The following is a 25,380-nucleotide window of genomic DNA, read 5'->3' as shown; positions in this document are numbered from 1 at the left end:
ATCCAAACTACATTAGTTATTAATATATTTGTAAAATATTGGATTCCTGCTCTACTCATACGGAACATAGAGATAACTTAAGACCACTGCTTCACGCTACATCTTAAATAAGTAATCATGAAAAAATAAATTTTAATAAATCTGTAGAATTATAAATAGGTGGAACTTTCAGAGAATCCACATCTGCACTGAAATCACTTCAGGGGGTGAATAATAATAATAAGAAAAGAAAAAGAAAGGTTGCGGGGGGATGGGAGGGGAGGGGGGGGCAGGGTATATAGAAAAGTAGTGCATAATATATATTATAAAAACATACTGAAGGGCCAGTGATGGGTAAGTAGTTGACACAAATTAAATTATATGACTCAATTATAAGTAACAGCTATAAATAATCAGTTTCATAACACACTTGATGCATGAGCACAGATACAGAGGAGCACACACCAGGGTGTGGAGCACAAAAACCACAAAGACACCAGAGCAACACACTTGTACAGTACCGAGCGGACGGCCGGGGCCGGGCCCGGGGCCGGGGCCGCCGTCCTCACACAAAGATTGTCCCTAAATAGTTTTTTTTTTAGTTTTCAAGGGTCACGGTGAGAAATCAAACACACAAAACAACACAAACAAAAGAGAGTTTTCGTCTTTAGCGCGCCAAGAAAACCGAGCGTCTTTATCCTTGTTACAAAAGCTGGGTGTGTGTGTGTGTGTGTGTGTGTGGGGACGTGGACACACTCCTGTCTCGACTATAGTCTTTACAAAAACAAACAGCTTTCGTGAAGTGAACATGTCCTAAAGATGCTTATTAACACAACCTGAAGCCCAGGCCCACTTCTCACAGTTAAACCTCCCAAGCTGTGTGTGTGTGTGTGTGTGTTTGTTTGTTTGTTTGTTTGTCTCGTTTTTCTGCCTTTGGTGCCTGGACGTCGATGCTTTTATTCTTTTTTTAATCAGATTAAAACCTTTGGGACCGCACGAAGATAAAAGGATAGGAAGGGTGAAGGCAGAGTCGTCGCGATGTTTCCGTTCTCCTCTGTGTATTCGGGTAGGAAACTAAACTAGAGCCTCAGTCTACACTAACAACAGTCACACAGCACATGGACGACACACAAACCAACGACACAAACCACTGAACACCACTCTGCTTCTCAAGAGGATTTTTTTTTTTTGCCATATAAGCCACCATGTCACAAAACGATGGCGTCCACTAAGTCTACAGTAGAACCAATATCACTTTTTGTATCGTTAAATATGTAAACGGATCAAACAACAGATAAACATCGATGCATGCAAAGTTTAAATATGTTTTTTTTAGTTATTTAGCTTTGTCTGATTTTTTCCCCTCTTAGGCATCTATAATAGATGGTCATGCTACTGACTATAGAATTTGACGTCTTGTCTTTAATTATGATTTCAGTGGTTTGTTTTTTCTTTTTTTTATTGGTGTATTTTTTTCACATCTATCCTGCATGCTAGTTGGGTAGCTAAGCCTATAGTCATTACATGCACTTTTAACTCTTTCCATGGCAACGGGGGCCATTAGTGGTCGAGTGCATACTGCATTTTACATGATTCTGCTTTATAAATGGCATTTTAATATAATACCTACTCATCTATTCATATATATGTATATATAGCAGCAAAGCTTCTAAAGTAGCTCGTTAGGTATAAATGTTGAATACAGTTAGAAGAAACCAGATTTCGTATTTTGAGGTATCACTCTATGGGTCAGTATGAGCGCAGAAATAACCTATCTTAGTTCTTTTTGAATAAACTCTCGAACAAGAAGAAAAGAGCCCACGGCAACGATAAAAAACAACCGCTTTGTTTTCGCCAGCAGAAATGTGTCAATTTGAAGCTTCCTATCATTTTTGCTACCTTTGGTTAATGACCTGGGGCAGGCGTCAACGTTACAGAATCGAGGTTTTTTTTTCCTTCGTTTTTTTTTTTCTTCCCAGAAACAAGTGTGCACTTTACACGCACTGTGGGGTGGCTAGCAGCAGACAAACGGACAGACGAGCTGCCCCCATGCAAAAACATTCCCGTATCTACTTTAAATCTCACATACAAAAATAATAATGATAAAAAAATCTACAAAAATCAATCTCTTTTTAAATCTCCTCTTAGAAAAAGATGAAAGTACCACAAAAGAGTTGTAGAGTTGTCAGAGCCTGAGATGTGAGGGGGGTTTTGGTGAAAAACTGAGGCTTGTGGTGCTTGACTGCTACAAAAGATATATAGATATATATATTATACTGTATACTGTATAGTGTTACGTACTCGATTATACTGATAGCTTAGGAGAGCAGGAGAGGCAGAGCAATGCTCCTTTTTTCCTGTATGCCAGTGTTTCATATCCCTTCCCTCTTGACTGTGTCACCATGGCTGCGGGGGCTCGTCTCTTAGTTCCAGCGGAAGTGGATCTGCCGGGGGCGGTCGGCCCCCTCCTTCACCAGGGGCTTGTGAAACTCCCGTCCGGCGCGGGAGTGGATGTTGGCCCAGCAGAACTCGCAGTAGTACTGCAGGCAGGTGACGTTGGCGCAGAAGAAGGGAGCGAACTTCCCTCCGCAGCGCGCGCCCTGACACTCATCACACAGCTGGTCATCCAGGACGTAGGGCTTCACCTCCACCTGGGGGAGGAGATGGTGGGTAGAGTCACACAGCTGCAGTCTGATATGTTCACCAAAGGCCAAGGCTCACAGTAACAGAGAGGAAGTTAATTAAATCAGCCTTAATTAGGTTTTAATCACCATAGCAACAAGCTGCTGCTTCTACCTCTCTCTCTCTCTCTCTCACACACACACACACTCACATCCTCATAATGGCTGCTGCGTGTGCGCTTCATGAAAAGTAGAGTGTTGGGAACGGCAGTTCTTTTGAGAGAACTGAATCACTAGAATCAGTTTATTAAAAAGATTTGTTCCCATCATGATTCAGTTCATGACTCAGCCCTGAGGGGTTACGTGCTGTCATTCCGACATCCCACCATTTAGACATACCACCATTCCGACATACCGCCATTCCGGCATGTGAACGTCCCACCATTCCAACAAGGCTTTCAATATAAAAGAAAATGTGCGTTACTCAACAGGTGACTCTTCTATAAGACATGCTGATAGAGGAATACCCACATGGTTGTGCGTTATTACGCAGCAGAGGGCAGACAGGGACTAGTCTGCCTGTCTAGCCTCTACCTGCTCTTTTTACTAAACTTAACCAACTCCTTTCTTCATTGCCTAAACCCAACCAGTGCAAAATCTTTTTGGGGAAAAAAAACACTATTAAAGGAATTGTCGGAAAGGCAGGATGTTTAACAAAAGAAAAAAATAGATTGATAGAAAATTAAGTGTTGCCATTTAGACAATTAGAGACCTATGTCGGACTGTTGGGATGTCGGAATGGCGGTTGCCCCCCGCCCTGAGGCTCCCATTCACAGTGTAGTACGTTCACTGAACACACTGATACGTTCACTGAGCACAGACCTTCACGAGCGTCAAAACAACGCATTTGCTTTCGCTAAGTTTACAGATGAATAAATATTTGCAATACTGGGACAAATGGATTGTGTTTGTGACCACAAGAGATGCTCACTGAGCCATTACTGTATGAACTGACTTGTATCTCCATCATTCAGTACGTTTACATGCAGAGCTTAATCGAACTATGCTCAAAATTCGATTTTGGCGTCTAATCGGACTTCTGTCCTTGTCCCAGTTTACACGCAACAGAGAAAATCAAATAACTGATGGGAACGTGTCCTCCTCCTCAACACCAGGTGGCGATATGCGTCGTTTCAGCGGGTTAATACGGCCCTCTATCCGGTTGACCTATTACGTCACATAATAAACAACTGGAGTTAATCTTGTACGTAATGTACGCGTTACTTAGTGTGCACTGTGCAGATAAGGTGCACTCTATCCCCATGGATGTAGTATATTAGCTATAGATCCATGGCTATCTCTCGTGGTCGTGGCGATTTCAAGAGTTTCCGGGGTCATACGCCAGCGGGGGGTGTGTGGCGCATACGCACTTGCGTTGTCCAGTTAAACTCAGATTTAGGCGTATACATGCCGGAGAAAGTCAAATTCCATTCGCATTATCTGGGTGTCTTAATCGGAGTTGGAGAACTCCGATATTAGTTGGACTAACGCGTTTATATGCACTTCAGTTGTTCAGTTATAGGCAGATTAAGGCGATGATTTGTTTTTCTCAAGTGTCATGTAAAAGCATCAACACAACACCAATGAAAAGTAGGGTATTATAAATGAAAGGGGGGGTGTGTACCCTCTTGTCGATGTCTCCGTGCTGGAGTTGGACGAATCTCGCGCTGATGGCAGCGATGTAACTCTGCTGATTGGAGAACGCCACCCGTCCTGCGCCCTTAGGGTACTTGAGCTCCGGATCGGTGTCGATCCCGGCGTAACAGACTCCACCGTACAGACGATCCATAATCATGGCCAGCTCAACTGGTCCGAGAGGGAGGGGGAGAGGAGAAGAGGAAAGGGTTAGATGAGTGATGGAATGAAGGAGGCTTTATAATAAGTACAAACTATTAAGCATTAGTTAAGCATTAATAAATACTGAATTCATCATTTATAACACATGAATACTCAGCACTAACTGTATTTTTAAACTACATACTGATGAGTATTTATGTGTTATAAATGAAGAATTCAGTATTTATTAATGCTTAACTAATGCTTAATAGTGGGTATTTCTTAACATTTACACAGAAGCAGAGATTCTTTGTCTGAGAATAACAAAGAGGTGTACTTACTTGCTCTCAGGGGACGAGGGACACCACCCACAAAGATGGTCTTGCGGGGATCGAGGGGCTGAGATCCGTCCATCACAAAATCGCTGTCGCTCAGGTTCCAAGGTCGAATTTGCACCTAAAGGTCAAAGTCAGAATTTGAGATGAACCTTCTGATTATCCTGGAGACTTCTCAGTGTGAACGGATGCTGCTGAACTCACAGGTTTGTCCTTAATGGTGGGGCTGGAGACGCACAGGTAGAGCTTCCCGTCTTCCTCCATGCAGGCTTCGATCAGAGCCTGCACCGAGCTCTCCTCCTGGAACAGCAGGAACGCGTATCCTAGGAAACACAGTGTGGAACGTGAACACATAAATCTTAGCCTAAAGTCTAATTAGTAGGGCTGGGACGATATGCTTTTCTCCCGATTCGATTCTTCTACGATTTTTTGGATGGCGATTCGATTTAAATTGCGATTCTACGATATTGCCGATTCTCTCGATTTTTAGTCTGCACTTTTAACATTTATCTGCACACAAATACTGTAGGAGCCTATAAATTAACATACTCCATTATAAAGTGAACTTAAACCCTTTTCAAAGCCTGTACTCTCTGTATGTAAAAGAGGCTAACAAATACACATTGCACAATATTTCAAAAATTTCAACAACAAAAAAAAAACAACAAAAAAAAAACATTTTTTTCAAAAAAAAAAAATCGATTTAAAAAAAAAAAAAATCGATTTAAAAATCGTCAAAAAAGATATCGCGATATCTATGTGAATCGATTTTTTTCTCCCACCCCTACTAATTAGCGCCTTGTTTATCAGCATCGTCACTTCACACCATCCAGGCTCAGATCATTAGTCGTGGGTGTATACGTTAATATTGAGGCAAGTACCTTTAGGTGGAAAGTAGGATTTGCTCTCTGCTTTGTGAGGCCAGTCCACCACCAGGTGACCGAAGCGGCGGAAGCTGGAGGTTATTTCATCTGAGGGAGAGAAGGGAACCAACAGATGAGTGAGGAAAGAGAAACATAGAGGACAGGAGGCAGTGTTCTCACTCAACCTGACTCTTTATTTTTTCTTTCTTTGGATCAGTGACAGCGCATATTAATGGACATAGTACACATGTAAATATGCCAGATTATAGCCATGGTTAATCTCCATCTGTCCCCAGGCAGGTTGTTGTAATAGTAAAAAAGACACATGAGGAATACATAGAAGAAAGTACAAGGAAGGACTCTTATTGCTTAAAGGGATAGTTCAACATTTTGGCAAATTGGACCATTGCCATAATCCCTATAGTTTTAGGAGTAGGTTTGTTACCTTACATTGTCGATGCAAGCTGTTTTTAGAACAGCAGAGCAGGGCTGCTAACTGCTCAGGGCTACGCTACGGAGGCTCATGGGATTTCTTGGTTTGCCTCATCAAACTCATCAAATACACAATCCAACAACTCCAAAACGCTCTGGTGGACAAGTTGTGACCTGCACATTCACCACGCTATGAGATAATAATGGAACGTTACGAGACAGACTTTTTTTTTAGGTAAATGCAGAGACTGCTTGCTGAAAAACTGCCCCCGGCGGGACATACACCAGTGGTTTTGCATTCAAATTCATGCAAAACCACTGATGCATGTCCCGTCGGGGGAAGTTAATATCTCATAGCGTGGAGAATGTGCAGGTCACAACTTGTCCATGAGAGCATTTTGGAGTTGTTGGATTGTGTATTTGAGTTAGATGAGGGAAACCAAGAAATTCCATGAGCTGTGACAATTAAAGGTAACAAACCTACTCCTAAAACTATAGGGATTATGGCAATGGGCCAATTTGCCAAGATGTTGAACTATTCCTCCATTAACGCCCTGCCCTGTGATGACACAGTAGTGATGACTCTCTCTGACCAATCAGCCTGCAGTGTTTTAACATTACGTTTTCATATTCCTGCAGCTCACTTGCATCTTTTGGTGAGGGGCCAAATTTACCAGTACCATGTAGCAACAGAACAACTCCTGACACGGCTCAGTATATTCTCACCTTCAAAATTTCCGCCTGGTAAAACCGTCTCACCATCAAACATAAAAAAAACTCTGCGTAATGAATCAGGCCAGTAAAATAATCACAGATTCTACCACTACCACTACCACTGCCATCAGGTAGGCATTATAAAGCCCCACTGGCCCAGAAAACATCTTTCATTCCCTCTGCCATAACCACCCTGAATAATAATAAAGCAGCTACAAAGAACGTTTAACTCAATATTCCAAAGTCTCTCATATCTGCTGGTGTCTCTGTGTGACCTACAACAGCCATCAGTGGGACAAAACGATTTACGGCACTCAGACCGGAGTGAGTCAGATAAGCGTCTTTACGACAATACGCTCTACAGCTCATGGGAAATGCAGTATTCGTTCTGGCAGCTGGGTCGCCAAAAACAACATAACATGAAAGTTCTTTGTAGCTGCTTTAAATACACATAATAATATATATTTTAATCTGTTGCTGTTTCTGACTGTCTCCCCTTTATACGTTTTAATCTAAAAGATCTATCTATCTATCTATCTATCTATCTATCTATCTATCTATCTATCTATCTATCTATCTATCTATCTATTGAAAATGATTCAAATGTCTCATGTCTCACCTTCATCTATGTCAGGGGGCAGTCCCCCCACAAACACCTTACGGGAGAAGCGCTCAATGCGCTCCCCATTTTGGTGGGGGTAACAGTTGGGAGATCCAAGGACTCCTGGGACACCCTGGTTGCCGTGTCCATCGTCAAGGAGATTGTCATCAATAGGGAAGAGAGAGGAGCGTCCTGGTGGGAGAGGAAAAGAGCAGATAAGAGGCAAGCACTCTGTGAAACACACACAAACTGTATATTCAGAGTCAGTCGAACCACATGTACCTGCCTCTCCTTTGTGGATTTTTTTTAATATACATATCTCGTCTATGACATGGATAAATCCAGAGGAGAGGCTGTCTATAAAATAATGAGTCTGCATTTAGTGCAGCTTTACACTGAGTGCTTGCGAAACAAAGCACCAGCTTAAAGCCAGGATTATGCAGTTTGGTTTTGCACAGATCTGAGAATGGGACACGCAATCATGTGTGCTCCACTTTATCTGCCAGCAGTCTGGTGGATAAAGCAGGTGTGGAAAGGCAGGCTGGGTGTTGTGGCACAAAACTGTTGCTGCGCGGTATGGAGCCCAAAATTGTACTGAATTAGCTCAATAAATAACTTGCTCTATGAATAAATTGTGTAAAATATAGAGGCCACACAAGGATCGAAGCAGTTTAAGATAAACATGTTTTTATTTTATAACGGCTGTTCCTCAAATAGACTTTTATTTGATTATTCATTCCTTCTCCATTATATTCAAGACCAGTTTCTACCAGTCAGGTAGCATTTAGCTGCTTCCTCATTATGCTAATGTATAAAAGCCCAGGTTTAACTGCAGCAGCCTCTAGTGGACTGATTCATTATGGCCTCAGTATTGTTGCTATCCAGCTAGCAGGGGCTAACTGGCTATATTGATTTTGCTTCAAGGAGCAGCAGGATTGTTAGGTGATTGGCTGACTCCTTAATACTTTCTTTGATACAACTTTACACAAATTATTCAAAAGATGATTTAGTTCATTAGCCTATACTAGTGCTTGTTATTACACTTGGAGTTGCATAGAGCCAAGACGCAATTATAGCTGCCATAGCCGGGTGCTTCAGATGACTGTAACCCTAAACCCTGGACATCACGTGTGTCTGTGTATCCAACCAGAAAATACAATTGTGATATCTTTTGATGGCCAATGACAATTTGCATGGTGAAATCTAAACTGAATGATTGTATAATGAAATCTGTTCCTTTCTGTCTGACAGTCTGACCCCCAGACTGAAGGGCTCAGCAGTTTGGCATCCATTCAAGCAATAAAGCATGCCACAAGAGAAGAAGCCAGGGGTGGGGGAGGAGGGGTTGGGGGTGTTGTAGAAAGCTGAGTTTACCTCGACGTCTCCCATAGCTCCTGGCTGCATGTAGAAAAGTACAGAGTGCAGGTTTGAGGCGTGCAGACATTTCTCAAAGGTTATTTACAACATCTTTAAAACTAAAGTCAGCAGCTTTGTGGTAAGATCTATCGGTACGCCAGAAAAAATCACAGGGAACTGATTCACATTGTCCTGATGTTCTGAACAGGGTTTAAAGGGGAAGGATGGTGATGAATGATAAAGAAAAGAAAAGAAAAGAAAAGTAAAGAAAAAAGACACAGATCACAGAGGGTTTAAGGATATCAAGACAGAGAGTGGGTGTCAGTATTGTGAAGATAAAGACATGGAATAAATAAATTTGTGTCCGAACCAAACTATTCCACTGAAAGAATATGCATCAGCCCTGGAGACATGTCCTCTTTTTAAAATAACGATGTGTCAGTTATGAAAATCTATTCAAATTTGGAGAAATGTTCAAAATAAACTTGCCCAACTGCTGTATTATGTTACATAACTGAAAAACCCTGGGTGTCCTCTGATCACAGCCATAAACCCAGTCTCAGAGGGAAACAACAAACACCAGGCAGCACCAAAAATAATAATAATAATAATAAAAAATCATAATAAATGATATGCAAATCCCGTTTGACCCATATTTGTGTCCTGCTGAGACTGTTACAAAACAAGATTCTATTTTTGAAACCAACACGACGTGTGGTCGAAAAATAGTCTGCAGGGTGGCGGTGATATAGATTTACATATGAATCAAAGGCTGTTAGAGAGAGGGCTGTTTGTGGTGCATGTGACTGTTGGTAATGACAATGGAAACACTCCTCATCAGGTGAGCACCATCAGATAACATGAGGACGGTAAGGTCTGTGAGTGAAGTCACACTGAGTATGCAAATATTCTGTCTGGATTAGCTCAAAAATAAAATACAGATTAAAGGACAATTCTGGGCAAATTCAACTCAGGGCTGTATTTTCCTAACATTTTAGGTCTAAAAGAAGGAATCTGAAGATTTTCAGTTTAATTGCTCCGGTTTTGCGGTAGCCTAGTTGTGTCTGTCCCCGCATCGCCACGGCAGCAATGAATGGGAGCGGATTGAGGCTGTTTACATCCCTAAAAGCCGCAATTTTTTTCCACGGACAGCGTCAGATGGCGACTCAAATATGCACCAAGAAGTTTATTTACTTCAAGCAAGTCAAGAGTTGATATTCCTGTGTTTATGACACAAACGGGAGCTTCCGACTGCACGTGACTCTGCGAGACTTTGAATTAGATCTAGTTTTATTATGTCGGCTTGCTTTAAGTAAATTAACTTCTCAGTGCATGTTTGAGTAGCCATCTGACGCTGTCTGTGGGAAAAAAAAAATTGCGGCTTTGAGGGATGTAAACAGCCTAAGCAGCGGAACTTCCATCCGCTCCCATTCATCGCTGCCATGGCGATGCGGGGACAGACACGACTACCGCAAAACAGGAGCAATTAAACTGAAAATCTTCAGATTCCTAAGAAGGAATCTGAAGATTTTCAGTTTAAGTTTGTCCCTGCATCGGCCTAAAATTTAGACCTAAAATGTTAGGAAAATACAGCTACGAGTTGAATTTGCCCGGAATTGTCCTTTAAGAAATGACCTTATTAAAGCACTGTGACTCTGTGAGGGTCTAATGAGGCTGAGGAGGAACAGTGGAAGCATCATGAGGGAGATGGTGCTGAGAGATAATTACCATTGAGCATGAGTAGGCCGTCAGCCCCGGGGTTAGGGCATCCCACACGGCCTGACATGAGAAACAGACACACACACAGAGATGCACGCACACACACGCGCGCGCACACACACGCACACACAAATAGGGATGAGACAGAGCAGATGGAGAGGACAGGGTGAGGATCTATGGGAGCGAGAACATACAAAAACATACAACTACAGTGTGTGCCCGTGAATGTGTGTCTACACTGAGCCCTGCAGACACACCGCAGCTCTTCTTCACATCATATTGTACCAGAAAACTTCCCAAAATGCACCTCACTGTCTCAGATGTAGTGGGAGGTAGTGGGACGTCATGATTATAGAATTTCTTGGTACGATTATGGTCAGAGAAATAATCACGGCATAAGAATGATCACGATTATTATGCATTAATTAATTTCACAACACTATGAGTGTGTAAAATCAAATATAGTCAAAATATAATAATATTACTAATTATTTAAAGATTTTGAAGTGTTTGAAACATGAAGTCATTAATTATCATCTATACCAAAGTTTAAGTTTATCATTCTTTTTAATCACAAATGACACGCTAACATTTAAATTCCTATACCGATTCAATGTGACGGTAGGTAAATGGACCAGTGTCTGTGCACTTTACTTTGGCGCACATCTGCTGATATGGTTCTGACATGAAAGTGATGGTATTTAGGAATCTTTATGATTTATTAATAGTGGTGTTTAATAGCGCGATTAATTGAGAAACTAAGTAATCATGACATCCCCAGAGGGAGACTCCTCCACTAGCAGTATGATGGGATATTTACTGAAGCTAGTAGTATGGAATATCTATATGATATACAGGTTAAGTTAAAGGGATAGTTCAACATTTTGGCAAATTGGCCCATTGCCATAATCCCTATAGTCATAGCAGTAGGTTCGTTACCTAACGGAACGTTACGAGACAGAGTTGATTTTGAGGTAAATTCATGCAAAACCGTTGATGCACGTTGCCTTCAGGGACAGTTTTTCGGCAAGCAGTCTCTGTATTTACCTCCGCCGTTCTAAAAATAACTTGCACCGACAATTAAAGGTAATGAACCTACTCCTATGACTATAGGGATTAGGCAATGGGCCAATTTGCCAAAATATTGAACTATCCCTTTAATGAATGAGGTTATGAAATCTCATACCACTATACAGTGCAACATCATATTTGTATTGCGATCACGGTTGAAACAATGTGTCGAATAATCAATGATCCGATCGACAGGAAGTCAATCAGCAACAAACTGAATAACTGACAAATTAAAGTGTTTTTATTCTCTAATTAAGAAATGATGATTGTTATGTTTCAGTTTTTTTTATAACATTTTATCTATAGAAAAGATAATCTGCAGCCTGATTAACAGTAAAATTGTCAATCATAATTTAGTTGGATTGAATTGCTTTGTGTAGTGATCTTTGCTGGTGTCTCTTAGTGTAGTCGTTCTCTTTCACATACAAATGTTTACTCCCCCTTGTGAAGGGTTTTAATGTGTCCATAACATCGTATTCAGCTGCTTAATCATTATAATAGTGAAAACACCAGATCATACTGGTTTATCCATTCGTCAACAGAGTCAGACATTTTCAAATTCTACACAGTGACTTTAAATGTTCAACACACGCAGTTACTGTTCCAAACGAGATCCACAGTGGATTGAAAAGCACTGCAGCGAGCAGCATACAAGGTTTTATTTCTTTATAATTGCATTAAACTTCCATTTGCAGCACTGGTCTTATTTGAGCTGCTATAGCCAGAGTACACTGTTGTGTTAGCTGTGGCGGCGATGCTATAAATGGCAGAGCCCTTCCTTGTGAGCCCTCCTTCCCTCTCTCCTGCTCTCTTGGCTGTCATACACAGTGTGTGAAAGTGTGATCACGTCTAAAATTAGTCCAGACCCCCCCCCCCCCCCCCCCCCCTTTCTCTCCGGCGTGCACACTGGCCCATGTCCTCTCCATCTGCTGCGGCAGGAAAAACATGAAACTTGCCCAAGAACGGAGGGCACGGGGACGAGCCCTGATTTTAGCAAGGTCTACAAATAACCAAGCGCCTACAAAATATACAAACAAATCCAGACTGTATGTGCCTGCCTGGTGTTGTTTTTTTTGTTTTTTGAGTTCTGCTTTAAAGCCTATAGCTGTGTGTGTGAGCTGTGAGGCTGTAAATGAGCCGCAAGCAGCCGTCAGTGGTGGAGGAGGAGGAGGAGGAGGAGGAGGACGGTGCCGTTATCTGACACTGCTCCTCTGATGTCCAGCAGCTGAGCCCGGGAGCCCACGGCGGTGTCACACTACAGTACATTCTCTGCTGCCTACTGCCATGAGGAATAATTCATACCAAAACCAAAAACCCATTTATACATCTTTTTTTTTTTTTTTTTTTACTTCCAAAATGAAAACGCTCATGTCTAATCTTTTAGAAAACATCTGTAACTAAATAAAGATATTTAACGTATTCAGAGCAGAGTGAACAGCCCTGTTGCTCTGTGCTCTGGCCAGGTTAAGCAGCAACAGGATCAGAGCTGTGGGGTCATGTTAATGTGCAGCTGGTGGCAGAAGTATTAAGCTCTCAGCGGGGAAGAAAATAAGCCGGGTTGTGTGTTGGTGTGTGTGTGTGTGTGTGTGTGTGGAAAAGCAGCACAGCTCCGAGGAGCAACGTGCCGTTTTCCTCTTCCCGCACGATGTGGGCACTGCCTGGCATCACCTCCCTCTGACGTGACCATACGTTAGAAACAGATAGAAAGAGAAAGGGAAACTCACTTTTCATGGGATCCTGCTCGGCCCGCATGATGTCGATCAGGGAGCTCTCCAGGGAGTGCATGTTCAGACTGTCGTACATCCTGGTGCGGTCCTAAAAAACACACACAAAAAAACGAAACACAGGTTTTATATAAATGAAGTTTGGTATCATCCGCAATCACAACACACAAAACAAACATACGTTTTCTGCCATCAGTGTGTGAATGTGTGTGTGAATGCGATGTATGATGTAAAGCGCTTTGGGTATCGTTGCTGGTATAGTAAAAAAAGCGCTATATAAATACAGTCCATTTACCATTTACCATTTCTCTATTAGAGCTACCAGAACTCAATGAAATCAGGTGATGACATCATGGCTAAAATCAACCCAATCATGAACCACCAATCAGACTTCCTTATCCATGAAAAGGTTGGTTTTCATATTTTTGGTGTGGGCCCCTGGGCCTTTTTTGTCAGTATACCCCTTGGCTTCAATGTAACCTTCCTCTTGTAGCTTTCTGCTACCATCTCTTGTGTTATGGTCGGTTTTGACCCGAGTCTTAAATCAGCTGTAAAACACACTAAAAACTATTATTTATCATCCCCTTTGTTTCTCATCTCTTGGTTATGTTGTTAGGCTTCCTGATCCATGAAAAGGTTATCATTTCAGCTTTAACTCTTCTTATGGTTATAACTGGGTTGAAACCGAGCCTAAAATGTCATAATTTTAACCAAAGCATTTTAGAATTTTGTGAAAAAAAGTTTTTTTTAGTTATTTTGTTTAAATAGAGGTTCCTGACAAAGTCAAAAAGCCTTGATGCGATAAACAAACTTATGTGGTACTTTTATGCATTTAAAACCTGAAAACGGGTCGGTGGTGACCCGAACACAAGAGGAAGGATAATCAACATTTCAGTTTCCATAACAATGTAATACAGTATGTTGGAGTTGGAGCTTAAATAGCTCATTTTCATCTGTAATCCATAGGGCAGGTTGTTTTAAAAAAATATTGATCTAATGTCATCAATACACTGCTGCAACAAATCATACAATAAAATGTAATTTCCAAAAAAAGTGTATGAGTACATTGCAGAGATAACAGATATATAAAAAGTGTGTGTAAAGGCAGTGCTGACGATGAGGTATGATGATTAATCATGGTTACAAGTCTGTTCTGAGCCATATCTTAAGTTTATGTTTAAATATGAAATACTGTAATTAGTGCTCTCTCTTTCATTGCACATTATAGTTATATATTAATATAACTATTAGGTCGTTGTGTTTTAATAGTGTGAAACTGCTTTGCTGTAATTGCAATGTTTCTTAATGTTGCAAAATCTTGTTATCGTTGTTGAAGATGCTGTTTTGTGATTACGATCTGTTTTATTTGTTTTTGTGTGCATGTGTGTGTGTGTTTGTCTTATATTCTAGTGTTAGATTCCTTGTCTTATCAGATATGTTCTCTGTTTCCTGCCCAGGATGAAAATGAGCTTGTAGCTAACTCTGGTGCGGCTGAGAACTGTGCATTGTACCTGTCAAACAAACAAACAAACAAACAAATAAATGTGATGATAACAGGTCTAATTCCACACGCTCCTCACGCTGCTGTGATTTGGCTTATGAATAACAAAGCCTGCAGAAATGTGGGTATTTGGCTTAACATGTAAGAGATTTAAGAGTGTGAGTAGCTCACGCTTGGATTAACATTCTTTCCGTTTCTATTCACTCTGGGAGTCTGAGGCCGTGTTTGTGAGCAGTATATGAAGGATTCTCCAGGATGTCTGGACTGGCTCCCGCGGCCGGACGAGGAGACAGAGACAGAGAGAGAGAATGGAAACCAAAACCGACCCAGAGAGCTGAGATGGAGCCTCTGAGCTCATCAGCTCTTCCAGTGTGATTAGTTCACCATAACGAACAATTATGACTCATATGGTTCAACTCTGGTGACTGACACACCGCTGAGCCGGCCTCACCAAACACAGTGAAGGTCAGTGAAGCGTTGGAGGCCGTCTTTGTTGTTTTCATAGTTGATTTCTGATACAACACCAGCCGCAGGACGTTGACACTGGCTTCACATCTCCAGCTAATCAGTTCTACGTAATTACCGTCAATTAAACGTCAGCTCCACCCAATTACAAGAAGATTTATTTTCTCGAATGAATTCTAATTGTATCTCATTATCCGAGTCATTCTGGTTTAACTGTTCCAGTTTTGTCCGTGATATTCCGGCGTCCATCACGATCCTTGGCCTGTGATGTTGTGGTGATGGAGGTTAACCGACTTTCATTTGTGGTCGTCAGCACATCGTCTCTCTCCGTTGACAGAGCAACTGCTCTTCTGGGTTAACCTGGTCCAAAGGGACAAATTCTCTAGTAGAAGTTTTCCCAAGCAGTATGTGGAATGTCCAGAGTAACTGGGACACTGATACACTGTTGCCCATAAAGTTGGAATAAAACATTTTGGTAACACTTTACTTGATGCCTATCTCTATAACGCATTATAACCATACTTATAATGAGTTATAATGCAGTTATAACACTGAATAACTATAGTTATAGACACTCATAAATGATCATAATGCTTTATAACAATAATCATAACACACTATAAAGCATTTTATCATGACTTATAAGGTCAGGTATTATAATACGTTATAATTGTTAGTAACTCGCTGACAATGCCCACATCGATAATGCATTAGAAATATAGTTAGAATGTGTTAGAATTTTCTTCTAAATGTGTATAACTATCATTATAAACACTCATAAATTATCATAAGGCTTTATAACAATAAGCATAACACATTATAGAGCATTATAACTCTATTATAATACTTGACCTTATAAGCCATTATAAAATGCTCTATGATGTATTATGCTTATTGTTATAAAGTCTTATGATCATTTATGAGTGTTTATAATGATAGTTATACATGTTTATAAGCCAATTATAACACATTCTAACTATATTTATAATGCAGTATCAATGTGGGCATTGTCAGCGAGTTACTAACAATTATAACATATTATAATACCTGACCTTACAAGTCATGATAAAATGCTTTATAGTGTGTTATGATTATTGTTATAAAGCATTATGATCATTTATGAGTGTTTATAACTATAGTTATACAGTGTTATAACTGCATTATAACTTATTAGTATGGTTATAATGCGTTATAGAGATAGGTGTCAAATAAAGTGTTACCATACCAATATGTTTTTTTTACCTCTTCTCATAGAATGTGATTTATGATAGATAAAGTGTATATCAAAATTTTATTGATCAATCTCTTCCTAATGTATTACTGTGGAAATGAAACCACAATTAACCTTTATAATAGGAATAAAAAGAGGAATGTATCTGAAAACATAATTATTCCAACTTTATTGGCAACAGAGTATATTAAAATAAAACCAGGACTATCTAAACTTTGTGGCTCGATACCACTGAAGGCAGCTGAGGAAATATGTTCTATGTGGTCATTTTTCATCCTCCAACTGTTTAATATGGCAGAACTCCACATCCCAGTTCTGTTTTCTTTTCAATTTCAATGCCGAATTTGAAAATGACCCCTCTGGAGTCATTTAAAGGTTTTATACAATAATTTTCACATACGCAGTAAGAGCCAACACCTGTGCAAATGAACATGTGCGATAGATACATATTTTCTACTATATTAAACATAATTTTTCATAATGATGGTGGTGGTGGTAGAAAATTGAATACGTAACCGGCTTTACTAGAACACAGCAGCCTCACTGAGAGTAAGTGTGACTCTGTCCCGTCTCCCTTCATCCGTCTCTGTGTGATGTTAAAACATGACACAGCAGACACACAGCATGTCACTGGCTGCTGAGCATTAAACAGAGACGAAGGGCGGAAGGAAGGAAAAGACTTGGAATCTGAAAAATCCTGGGTCCTGTTTATGGAAATGAACAATCCGTGGAGTCGGGCCTGTTTCCTAGAATAGGAGGCATTGTGCTTCTTGGCAGTGATAGCACTAATAATTGGAGCTCATAGCAACAGCAAAACCCTGGGTGACACGATTATTTAGGTGATATCATTATTTTAGGTGGAATGAGTCATACAGGCGGCTCTGTGGTACAACGTCTCCTATCTATCTTGTTTTTGCCATCCTGTGACTGATCCAGGATGAGCTGTACCACACAGTACTGGAAATGTGTTATAACGAATGGCAATATGGGCTTTCAGGAAATACTGTTAATGTTGTCATCACAGGTTTAAAGTAGATGATGATACAATTGGTGCAATTTTGCCCCCCGTCCCCCCCAAATAATCATAATTACTGCTAATATAATATTGATATATATCATTAAAGGGATAGTTCAACATTTTGGCAAATCGGCCCATTGCCATAAACCCTATAGTCCTAGAAGGAGGTTCGTTACCTTTAATTGTCCGTGCAAGCTATTTTTAGAACGGTGGAGCAGAGCCGTGAGCTGGAGTTCTTTTTCAGGGCAAATGCAGAGACTGCATGCCGAAAAACTGCCCATGACAGGAACGCGCATCAGCAGTTTTGCATGAATTTACCTTGAAAACAACTCCATCTCCTAACGTTCTGTTATTATCTCATAGCGTGGTGAATGTGCAGGTCACAACTTGTCCACGAGAGCGTTTTGGAGTTGTTGGATTGTGTATTTGATCAGTTTGATAAGGGAAACCAAGCTAGCGTAGCTCTGAGCAGCTCGCGGCTCTGCTCTGCCGTTCTAAAAATAGCTTGCACCGACAATTAAAGGTAACAAACCTACTCCTAAGACTATAGGGATTATGGCAATGGACCAATTTTCCAAAATGTTGAAATATCCCTTTAACAAGTATTGATTCATCTGGGTCATGGTAGTTCATAACCATAATTTCCAGATGTTTTTTAAGATGAAGTCTAATTAACTGCATTCAATCCGTCAAATACCAAACAAACCCCAGAGACAATAAAGGGATGTCAACCATGATTACAAGCCACATGGGATTTAAATCACTGGATTTTGTTGGCAGTGGAGGAGGAAATTAAAAAAAAAGAATCAGTAAGTTAAGTTACGACGGAACGGGAACCATGTAAACACTGGTGCAGCCAGGAAGGCCCCAGAACAAGATACTGGTTTCCTCAGTACCTGAAACAGATCTCACCTCACTCAGCCCAGCCCCCCACTTTTTTTGTCACAGCTCTGGTAAAACCTGCAGAGTGAATCAGTTCACACTCCTCTCCGCTGATTGAAATGCAAAACACGCCTATATTTGTGTGAAGACTAGTGATATAATTCTCCTTCCAGGTTTCTCAATGGAAACAGTCACACACACACACACACCATCATCATTCCCTTTGTCTTGAGTTTGCCTTTGTCACTAAACAAACCCCCTCCCTCACAGAAAAAACACACACACACACCAAACTAATGATCATACAAAAAATAAATAAATAAAAAAAACCCACCCACATCATCATCATCATCACCATCACCATGGCAGCCAGCATCAACCCAAAACACCAACCTGCAGGGGCAACAAGGTGTTGCTGTTGCTGTCTGTGCGGAACATGTTTTCCTCGATCCAGGACTTAGGCCCCAGCGATCCGCCGGAGCGTGGGAACTTGGGGGGAGCGATGACGTTGCTGGAGAAGGGCTTCTTCAGGGGCGAGACGTGGCTGACCGAGCCGGGCACGCCCATGCCGCTCGCTCTGCGGTGGTCCCGACCCCAGGACATCCCCCCGGAGCCCCAGCCGTTGCCCTGGTGGCTGCCCCACGGAGACTGCTTCACCATGGGCTGCAAGAGACGGAAGATGTGGAAAGATGGAGGGTTAGAAAGAGCATGTTCATATATATATATATATTTTTTTAATATTTACATCCCCATCTCATCCCATCCTGTCCCTCTCCCCTTCCTCTTTCCCTCCTGTCAGCCCCAGCCGCTTGATCTGCTCCTGTAGCGGGTGGCTAGATAAGAAGATTTAGGGCTTTAAGACTAATACTAAGTATCCCATGCGCTGCAACACCGCACAGTGTAAGTTACACACACACTCCCTCTCTCTCTCTCTACCTGGACCTTGTGTCCACTCTTAATCATACACTGAACCGCATCGTGTTTAATCTTTCCGTGCTTTCACGTGAAAACATCTTACAGCACAATCACTATTCTGTTCCTCACATGATGTCATCTTAACTCCTTCCCCCGCTTTGATCCACTGCTAACAGCTGTTTGCAAAGTCGGATGCAGTTTGAAATCATTTGAAAGTACAAATGAGCCATTGAAAACATAAATAAATTAAAATTAAAAAAACCCAGCATGGTAACAAATAAACCAGATGAGTTGTGGGGCCCAAACAGGGATGGGTGTACTGTATATTGAGGTTTAATGAAAATATATTTACATAGCACTAGTAAACAAAGCACAAGAGATTAAAGGTCACACCACAGATGCACTTTGAGCACACCCAATCACACACACACACACACGCCCAGTGTGCAAATCACATGAGAAACCTGAAACTGAGGGCTACACTGACAGACACACACACACAAACACACACGCCCCAAAGTCTAATGCATAATCTGAACCTTCACTTAAGCTGCTGCTGCTGCTGACACTGGTATCTTCAGGGTGTCTTACTTAGCTGTCCGCCACCCACCCACCCACCCAACACCCACACAAACACACAAACACAACCACCACCAAAGATACTAGATGTCTTCATTTGACCCAAATAAGCAGCCATTTAGGACACCGAATCCTGTGAGCCTTTTGTATTCCTACAGAGAGAACCACAAGACAAGGATGGTCCGGTGCCATGTGACCGCATCCCACTGCCAGCTTCCAGGAGAGAACAACAGCTAGATTCAGTGATGCTCCCTTGTTCCCCTGCTCGGCCCCACCCCTTCCCATTCTTGACCTCAAGAGTAGTGACTTCAGCCCTTTGCAGAGAACATGGCAAATGCATTATGAAGGAAATCAAAATGGGACTATTTATCTGTCAAAGACCACAGCTGTGTAATGCACACACACAAGGCCCTGCTTTTTATATCTGCAACGTCACAAGAGCCCTGAATCTGAATGGACTTCCTATTGGTGGTGGAGGCCTCAGCTTGGTTCAACATCATTTATCTGTATTATGCATTTACCAATGTGTGTGGGTTTGTGTGTGTGTGTGTGTGTGTGTGTGTGTGTGGTGGGGGTTAGGGGTGTCAGCATCTCACCTGATGTTGGTTGTAGTTGTTCCTCTGCTGCAGGAAGGCGCCCTGCTGGGGATGCATCTGAGGGCTGACCGGGGATCTGCGGCTCTGCGGCTGCTGAGGGATGTTTATCTGGGGCGAGAAGGGACCGCTGAAGCCCTGCACATTAATCCCGGCGCACGGATTAGTCGACACCGGCGAAAAACTCTGGAAGAAGGCCGGGTTGATGGAGGAGGGGATACCTGGGTAGAAGCCGTTGTCAGAGTCCGTAGCGGGCATCTGGTGGTTAATGGCGTTGGCGTGGTGGTGGAGCGGGTTGATGGAGTTGGGCTGGGGCGGGGGCGAGGCGCTGGTCTGGACGGACCACGGGGTGCCGAACCCGGGGAGGGAAGGCGACGACGACGAGCCCCCTCCGCCGCTGGCGCTCTGCATCTCCTGGGCGGGGAGGTTCGGGAAAGCGGCGCTGAGACCTCCGGCCAACATGTTGCCGGTGCCGCCGCCGCCGCTGCTGCTGCCATTGCCGTTATTTATATGGTGGGCGATGGGGGAGTCCATTTGGATCTTGTGCGGGTTTACGGAAGTGGGCGATGGCGACGCAGCATCGGCTTCAGCCTCTTCCAGTGGGGAGCCGCGGGGGCCGGCGGCGGCGCAGGGCTCTGGTCCGGGCTCGGGCTCTGGTTCGGAGAAGTGCTGCCGCTGCTGCAGGTGACTGAACTGACCCTGGAGCGGGGGCGACTGCGAGGGGCCGAACTCGGTGCGCTGACTTAACTGCTGATGTATTTTGCGGCTGTGCTGAAGGTCACAGTAGGACTGGGTCGGGCAAAATCGGTCTCGATCGAACTCGGTAAAGGCTGTCTTCTGGTTCAGATGCTTGTAATCCGGCGTGAACGAGCTCAGCGCACCGTCGCCGCCGTCGTCGCCGTCGTCGTGGTGGTGGTGGTTGTGGTTGTGGTGGTTGTCGTCGGATCGGTTCGGCTTGGTTGCTCTCTCAGATTTGCTGACCTGGCTGCCGCTGTCCTTCTCCTCGGTTGACGGGGGTAACTGCGTGGTCACCCCCACAGGCTCATCCTGCATGTTTTGCTGATGCGCAGCGGTTGACAGGGAACACAGCGAGGACGCGGATGAAGGGCGAACCGGGGCGGCGAACTGGGAAACCGGCGATCGTCAAATCCGGCCTTCAAAAAAACCAAGCGAATAGACGCGTCTGGGAATCTGTATGTATCTAAATGAAGTCCCTGTGTGTGTGAAGGAGGGAGGGGGGGGGACGGGGACGTCTGAGAATAGGCTGCAAGCTGCAGGCGGAGGAAGAGAGGAGGGGGTCTGGCCTATGCAAATAATAATCGACTCGTTGTAGTCGCGATCACAGTTTTTACTCGGTGGTTTTCTATCATGTATGTTTAAAAAAAAAGCCGAGCTGTTTTCGGCCTTGTAGTAGGCTATAAGCCTTTAGCCCGTGCGGTCCATTCCCGTCCTAGCCGTGCTACCCCCCTCCTCTGGTTACCGGCTGCGCTGCTGCGGCAGAGGAGGATTAAAGATCCCCGACTGGATCTACGTCACCAGCGCATCACGCCTCGCCGGCTGCGCCCGCCTCGCGCCCGGAGCACCGAGCTGCAGAGAGAGGACCGCATTGTTTACGTCATTGTTTCATTATTCATAAAGTGCAGTAGGCCTACACCCTCAGCAGGACCCGGAAAGTCCTATAGTAACGACGACGTAGGGCGAGTTTACAGTGGATGTCGGCCTAATTACAGTGGATATTCCTGTAGAGAGCAGTTTGTATGGAGATAATGAGGCTGCGATGATTCATGTGGCAGTCTGACGTGTCGGTTATTACGGGTATCAGACGAAATTATAGTGTCTTATGGTGGTTAATGTGCATTTGAAATAAATCAATCAATCCGAAATATGAGGCATTTCATTGGTTTTTATTCCCAGCAGATTCTAGATCCGACTGAATGAAGCTCCTCCAGACCCTGGTGGTGAACTGGTGTCACAGTAAATGGATGGTCTTTCCCTTTTAGGGCTGTGGATGTCTCTTCAGTCTGTTTTTCTCTGAACATTAGCACACTACATGATGTGGTATAGCCGTACGCTTTGCCCCTATCAGTATTCAGTCCACAACTATTGTGCGTGCGTCTGCGCCAGCGTCACTTTACGCACGGACGCCAACAGCTAAATATAGTTTTCTATGTCAGCGCCTGTCAAGGGAGATGAATCTTCATCGCCTGTTCTGAAATCAAAGCTGACAAGCAACCCTACCATATGATCCGCCTCGTAAATGGCCACCAGCAGCTCTATACGGCTGCTGGCAAATTCTATTTCAGTGTGAATGGGGCAGAGTGATGGCAGTCATGAGAGTGACACCGTGTGACTGCTCATTTTGTGTTTGATCACTAAAGACAAAGGGTTTTACTCCTCTGTCAGCGCGTGATACAAGATCTTTTATTCACTATAAAATACAAAACAATCAGCTGGGTTAGTTCTAAATGAGGATGGCCTCCAGCATTAGGGCAGGTTAAAGCTGCTGTTATAAATGACTACTGTGTCTTTGGTGTGTGTGTGTGTGTGAGCACAGAAACTAATTTATTTTATAAAATGAGCAGACAGGGTCTTCCTCTCTTTATCAAGTCCTAAACTGAATATACCATCACTGTGTGTGCGTGTGTGAATGTGGTTTCTAATGAGTAAGACAGATACCAGAGAGGCAAAGCAATGTGCATGATCAACCTACCATCTGGTCTCTGCTAATGATGATGGCTTATCTCAGCACAAACTACACACAGACTTTCCTCCCTGCATTGTCACTGACACAATGCTGTTTTAGTTTTTAAGCACTTGGTTACAAAAGAATCTTCATTTCATAAACTCGCCAGAATATTTTTAGACTCAGGAAGGAGACAGATCACATACATTATCATTACCATTGTTACACAATTAATGGTTACGGCTGCAAACTATGTCCTTGCGTTTAGAAAAGTTTCAACGATTGCAACACGTCTCTCATCCGTGTCAGAATGTCCAGCCCAGTCACTGACGTCTCCTTCCCTCATTTCACTTTTCACGGCACCTTGAGCTGTTTTGGGAAGTAAGAGGACACGCCACAGAAATTCCTCATAATGTCCCAGATGGGACAGTCCCACCAGTGAGGGGGGCAGGTGTGGCGGACACGGTCGGTGCTGAGCACCAGTGATTAGCCAGAGCCAGTAAGTGCTGGAGGGAGTTAAATGGGGCAGGCTGCCAGCTGCTGGTGTCTGATGATGATGGGTGGGGGAGGGGGGGGAGGAGGGGAGGAGGGGGTCAGGCAGAGTGGGTGGAGTGGAGGCGGGGGTGGTGTTACAGGGGACAGAGAGGGAGGGGGGGGGGGGGGGGGGGATTCTCTGACTCCCAGCTGCCCTACCACATTCAGAATGTGACACATCAATCCAAATCACTAAGCTCAGCATAGTTGAGCATATTTATATTCACCTCTGAATGTTTCTGTATTCTCTGGAGCACACATGAACACATCATGTCCTCCGTCACCAAAAATCAATTGAACGGTGCCTCTGCTTTTAATCATGTCTGCCACCACGACTCCCTTGCTTCTTGCACTTTGTTTAAACTTAGATTTCCTAATTGTTGCTCTATTTCTTATAATGTATTTGTATTTTATGGATGTTTGCTGACGACGTGTGCTGCTGCCTTCCTGACCAGGTCGCCCTTGAAAATGAGATCACGATCTCAATAGGTTTTGCCTGGTCAAATAAAGGTTAAATAAAAAATGAACTATGATATATTAATATGTGCATGCACATATGATCTGGTGTAGATGCGTCATATTAAAAGCAGCAGCTCCCCCCTTCATTTTAACCAGGTTACTGTTATGTTGTCACTGTTGGTTATAGAAGGATGCACCTGGCCTGCTGAGCTGGATCAAATTTCACAGTGTTTCTAAAGCTACCTCTATTTAGGACTCTGTCAGATTGGATGGCTGTCACACTGCAGCTGCAGTCGTCATAGCAACAGGTAATCTGCATTTCCCCTTTTGTGTGGTTGATTACTCTGTTCTCTGAGGGTTCTCTCTGTGGATGTTTGAAGGGCTGGGTGGAGGAGGGCATTGATCAGCTCATCCTGTTTGACAGACCTATCCATCAGTTCTGATGACTCTATTCTGGGATTGATGGGGCGTGTTCCGTCTCATATAATCCTATCTCGCTGAGCAGGAAGTGTGTCTTTTGTGAACCACTCAGGTAGTGTTTGAGAGATGTCATCAGGTGGAGGTGTCATCAACCAACACGACATATTTCAGATCAAAGCAGATGTGTAGAATCTATGCACTTTAGATTTGCGCTGCATTATAACTCAAAGGCCACTTTATGCAAATCAGAAAGTGTGGTATTAAAGGAACATTTCAACACTTTTATGCAAATTCGCCCATTGCCATAATCCCTATAGTCATAGGAGTAAATTCATTACCTTTAATTGTCGGTGCAGGCTGTTTTTTGATCGGTGGGGCAGAGATACAAGCTGCTCAACTAACGCTACAGAGGCTATATATGGTATTTCCGGGTTTCCCCCATCAAACTCATCAAATACACAATCCAACAACTCCAAGATGGTCTCGTGGACAAGTTGTGACCTGCACATTCACCACGCTATGAGATAATAACGTAAAATTATGTAACATTACGACACACAAAACAAATACTTGCGCTTTTGAAGTCAGTCTGCTGAGCAGCTGTGTCTGGGATGTAGTTCCGGCTACGCATTTGCCTAGAAAACAACTCAGTCTCGTAACATACCATTATTCATTATTATTCATATCATCATATATTATGTGTTTTGTAATTGTTGGATTGTGTATTTGATTAGTTTGATGGGGGAAACCCGGAAATACCATATGCCTTTGTAGTGTTAGCTGAGTAGCTTAGTATCTCTGCCCCACTGATTGATTTGATTTGATTTTTATTTGTCTCAAACAAGCACA

General features: G+C 43.0%; 1 protein-coding gene across 2 annotated transcripts; it reads right to left on the bottom strand.

Moving 5' to 3' along the window:
- Positions 1–858: 858 nt before the first annotated feature.
- cpeb2 (cytoplasmic polyadenylation element binding protein 2) lies at positions 859–21,924 on the bottom strand. 2 transcript variants are annotated; one of them, XM_083970406.1, is made up of 11 exons: positions 20,439–21,924; positions 18,742–19,011; positions 13,252–13,342; positions 10,466–10,516; positions 8,756–8,779; positions 7,400–7,573; positions 5,653–5,742; positions 4,976–5,094; positions 4,778–4,892; positions 4,285–4,466; positions 859–2,630 (listed from the first exon to the last, which is right to left on the bottom strand). In XM_083970406.1, the coding sequence occupies exons 1-11, from the start codon at positions 21,486–21,488 to the stop codon at positions 2,403–2,405; spliced, it is 2,394 nt and encodes a 797-aa protein (XP_083826532.1). In that variant the 5' UTR covers positions 21,489–21,924; the 3' UTR covers positions 859–2,402. The 2 variants fall into 2 exon arrangements, with proteins under 2 accessions (XP_083826532.1, XP_083826533.1); XM_083970407.1 differs by lacking the exon at positions 8,756–8,779.
- Between the last annotated feature and the right edge of the window lie 3,456 nt (positions 21,925–25,380).

The sequence above is a fragment of the Trachurus trachurus genome, assembly GCF_905171665.1.
Source record: "Trachurus trachurus genome assembly, chromosome: 4".
In the NCBI taxonomy this organism is placed as follows: Eukaryota; Metazoa; Chordata; class Actinopteri; order Carangiformes; family Carangidae; genus Trachurus; species Trachurus trachurus.
Note: the sequence above shows the minus strand (reverse complement) of the source record. Positions and strands in the feature narration are given on the sequence as shown.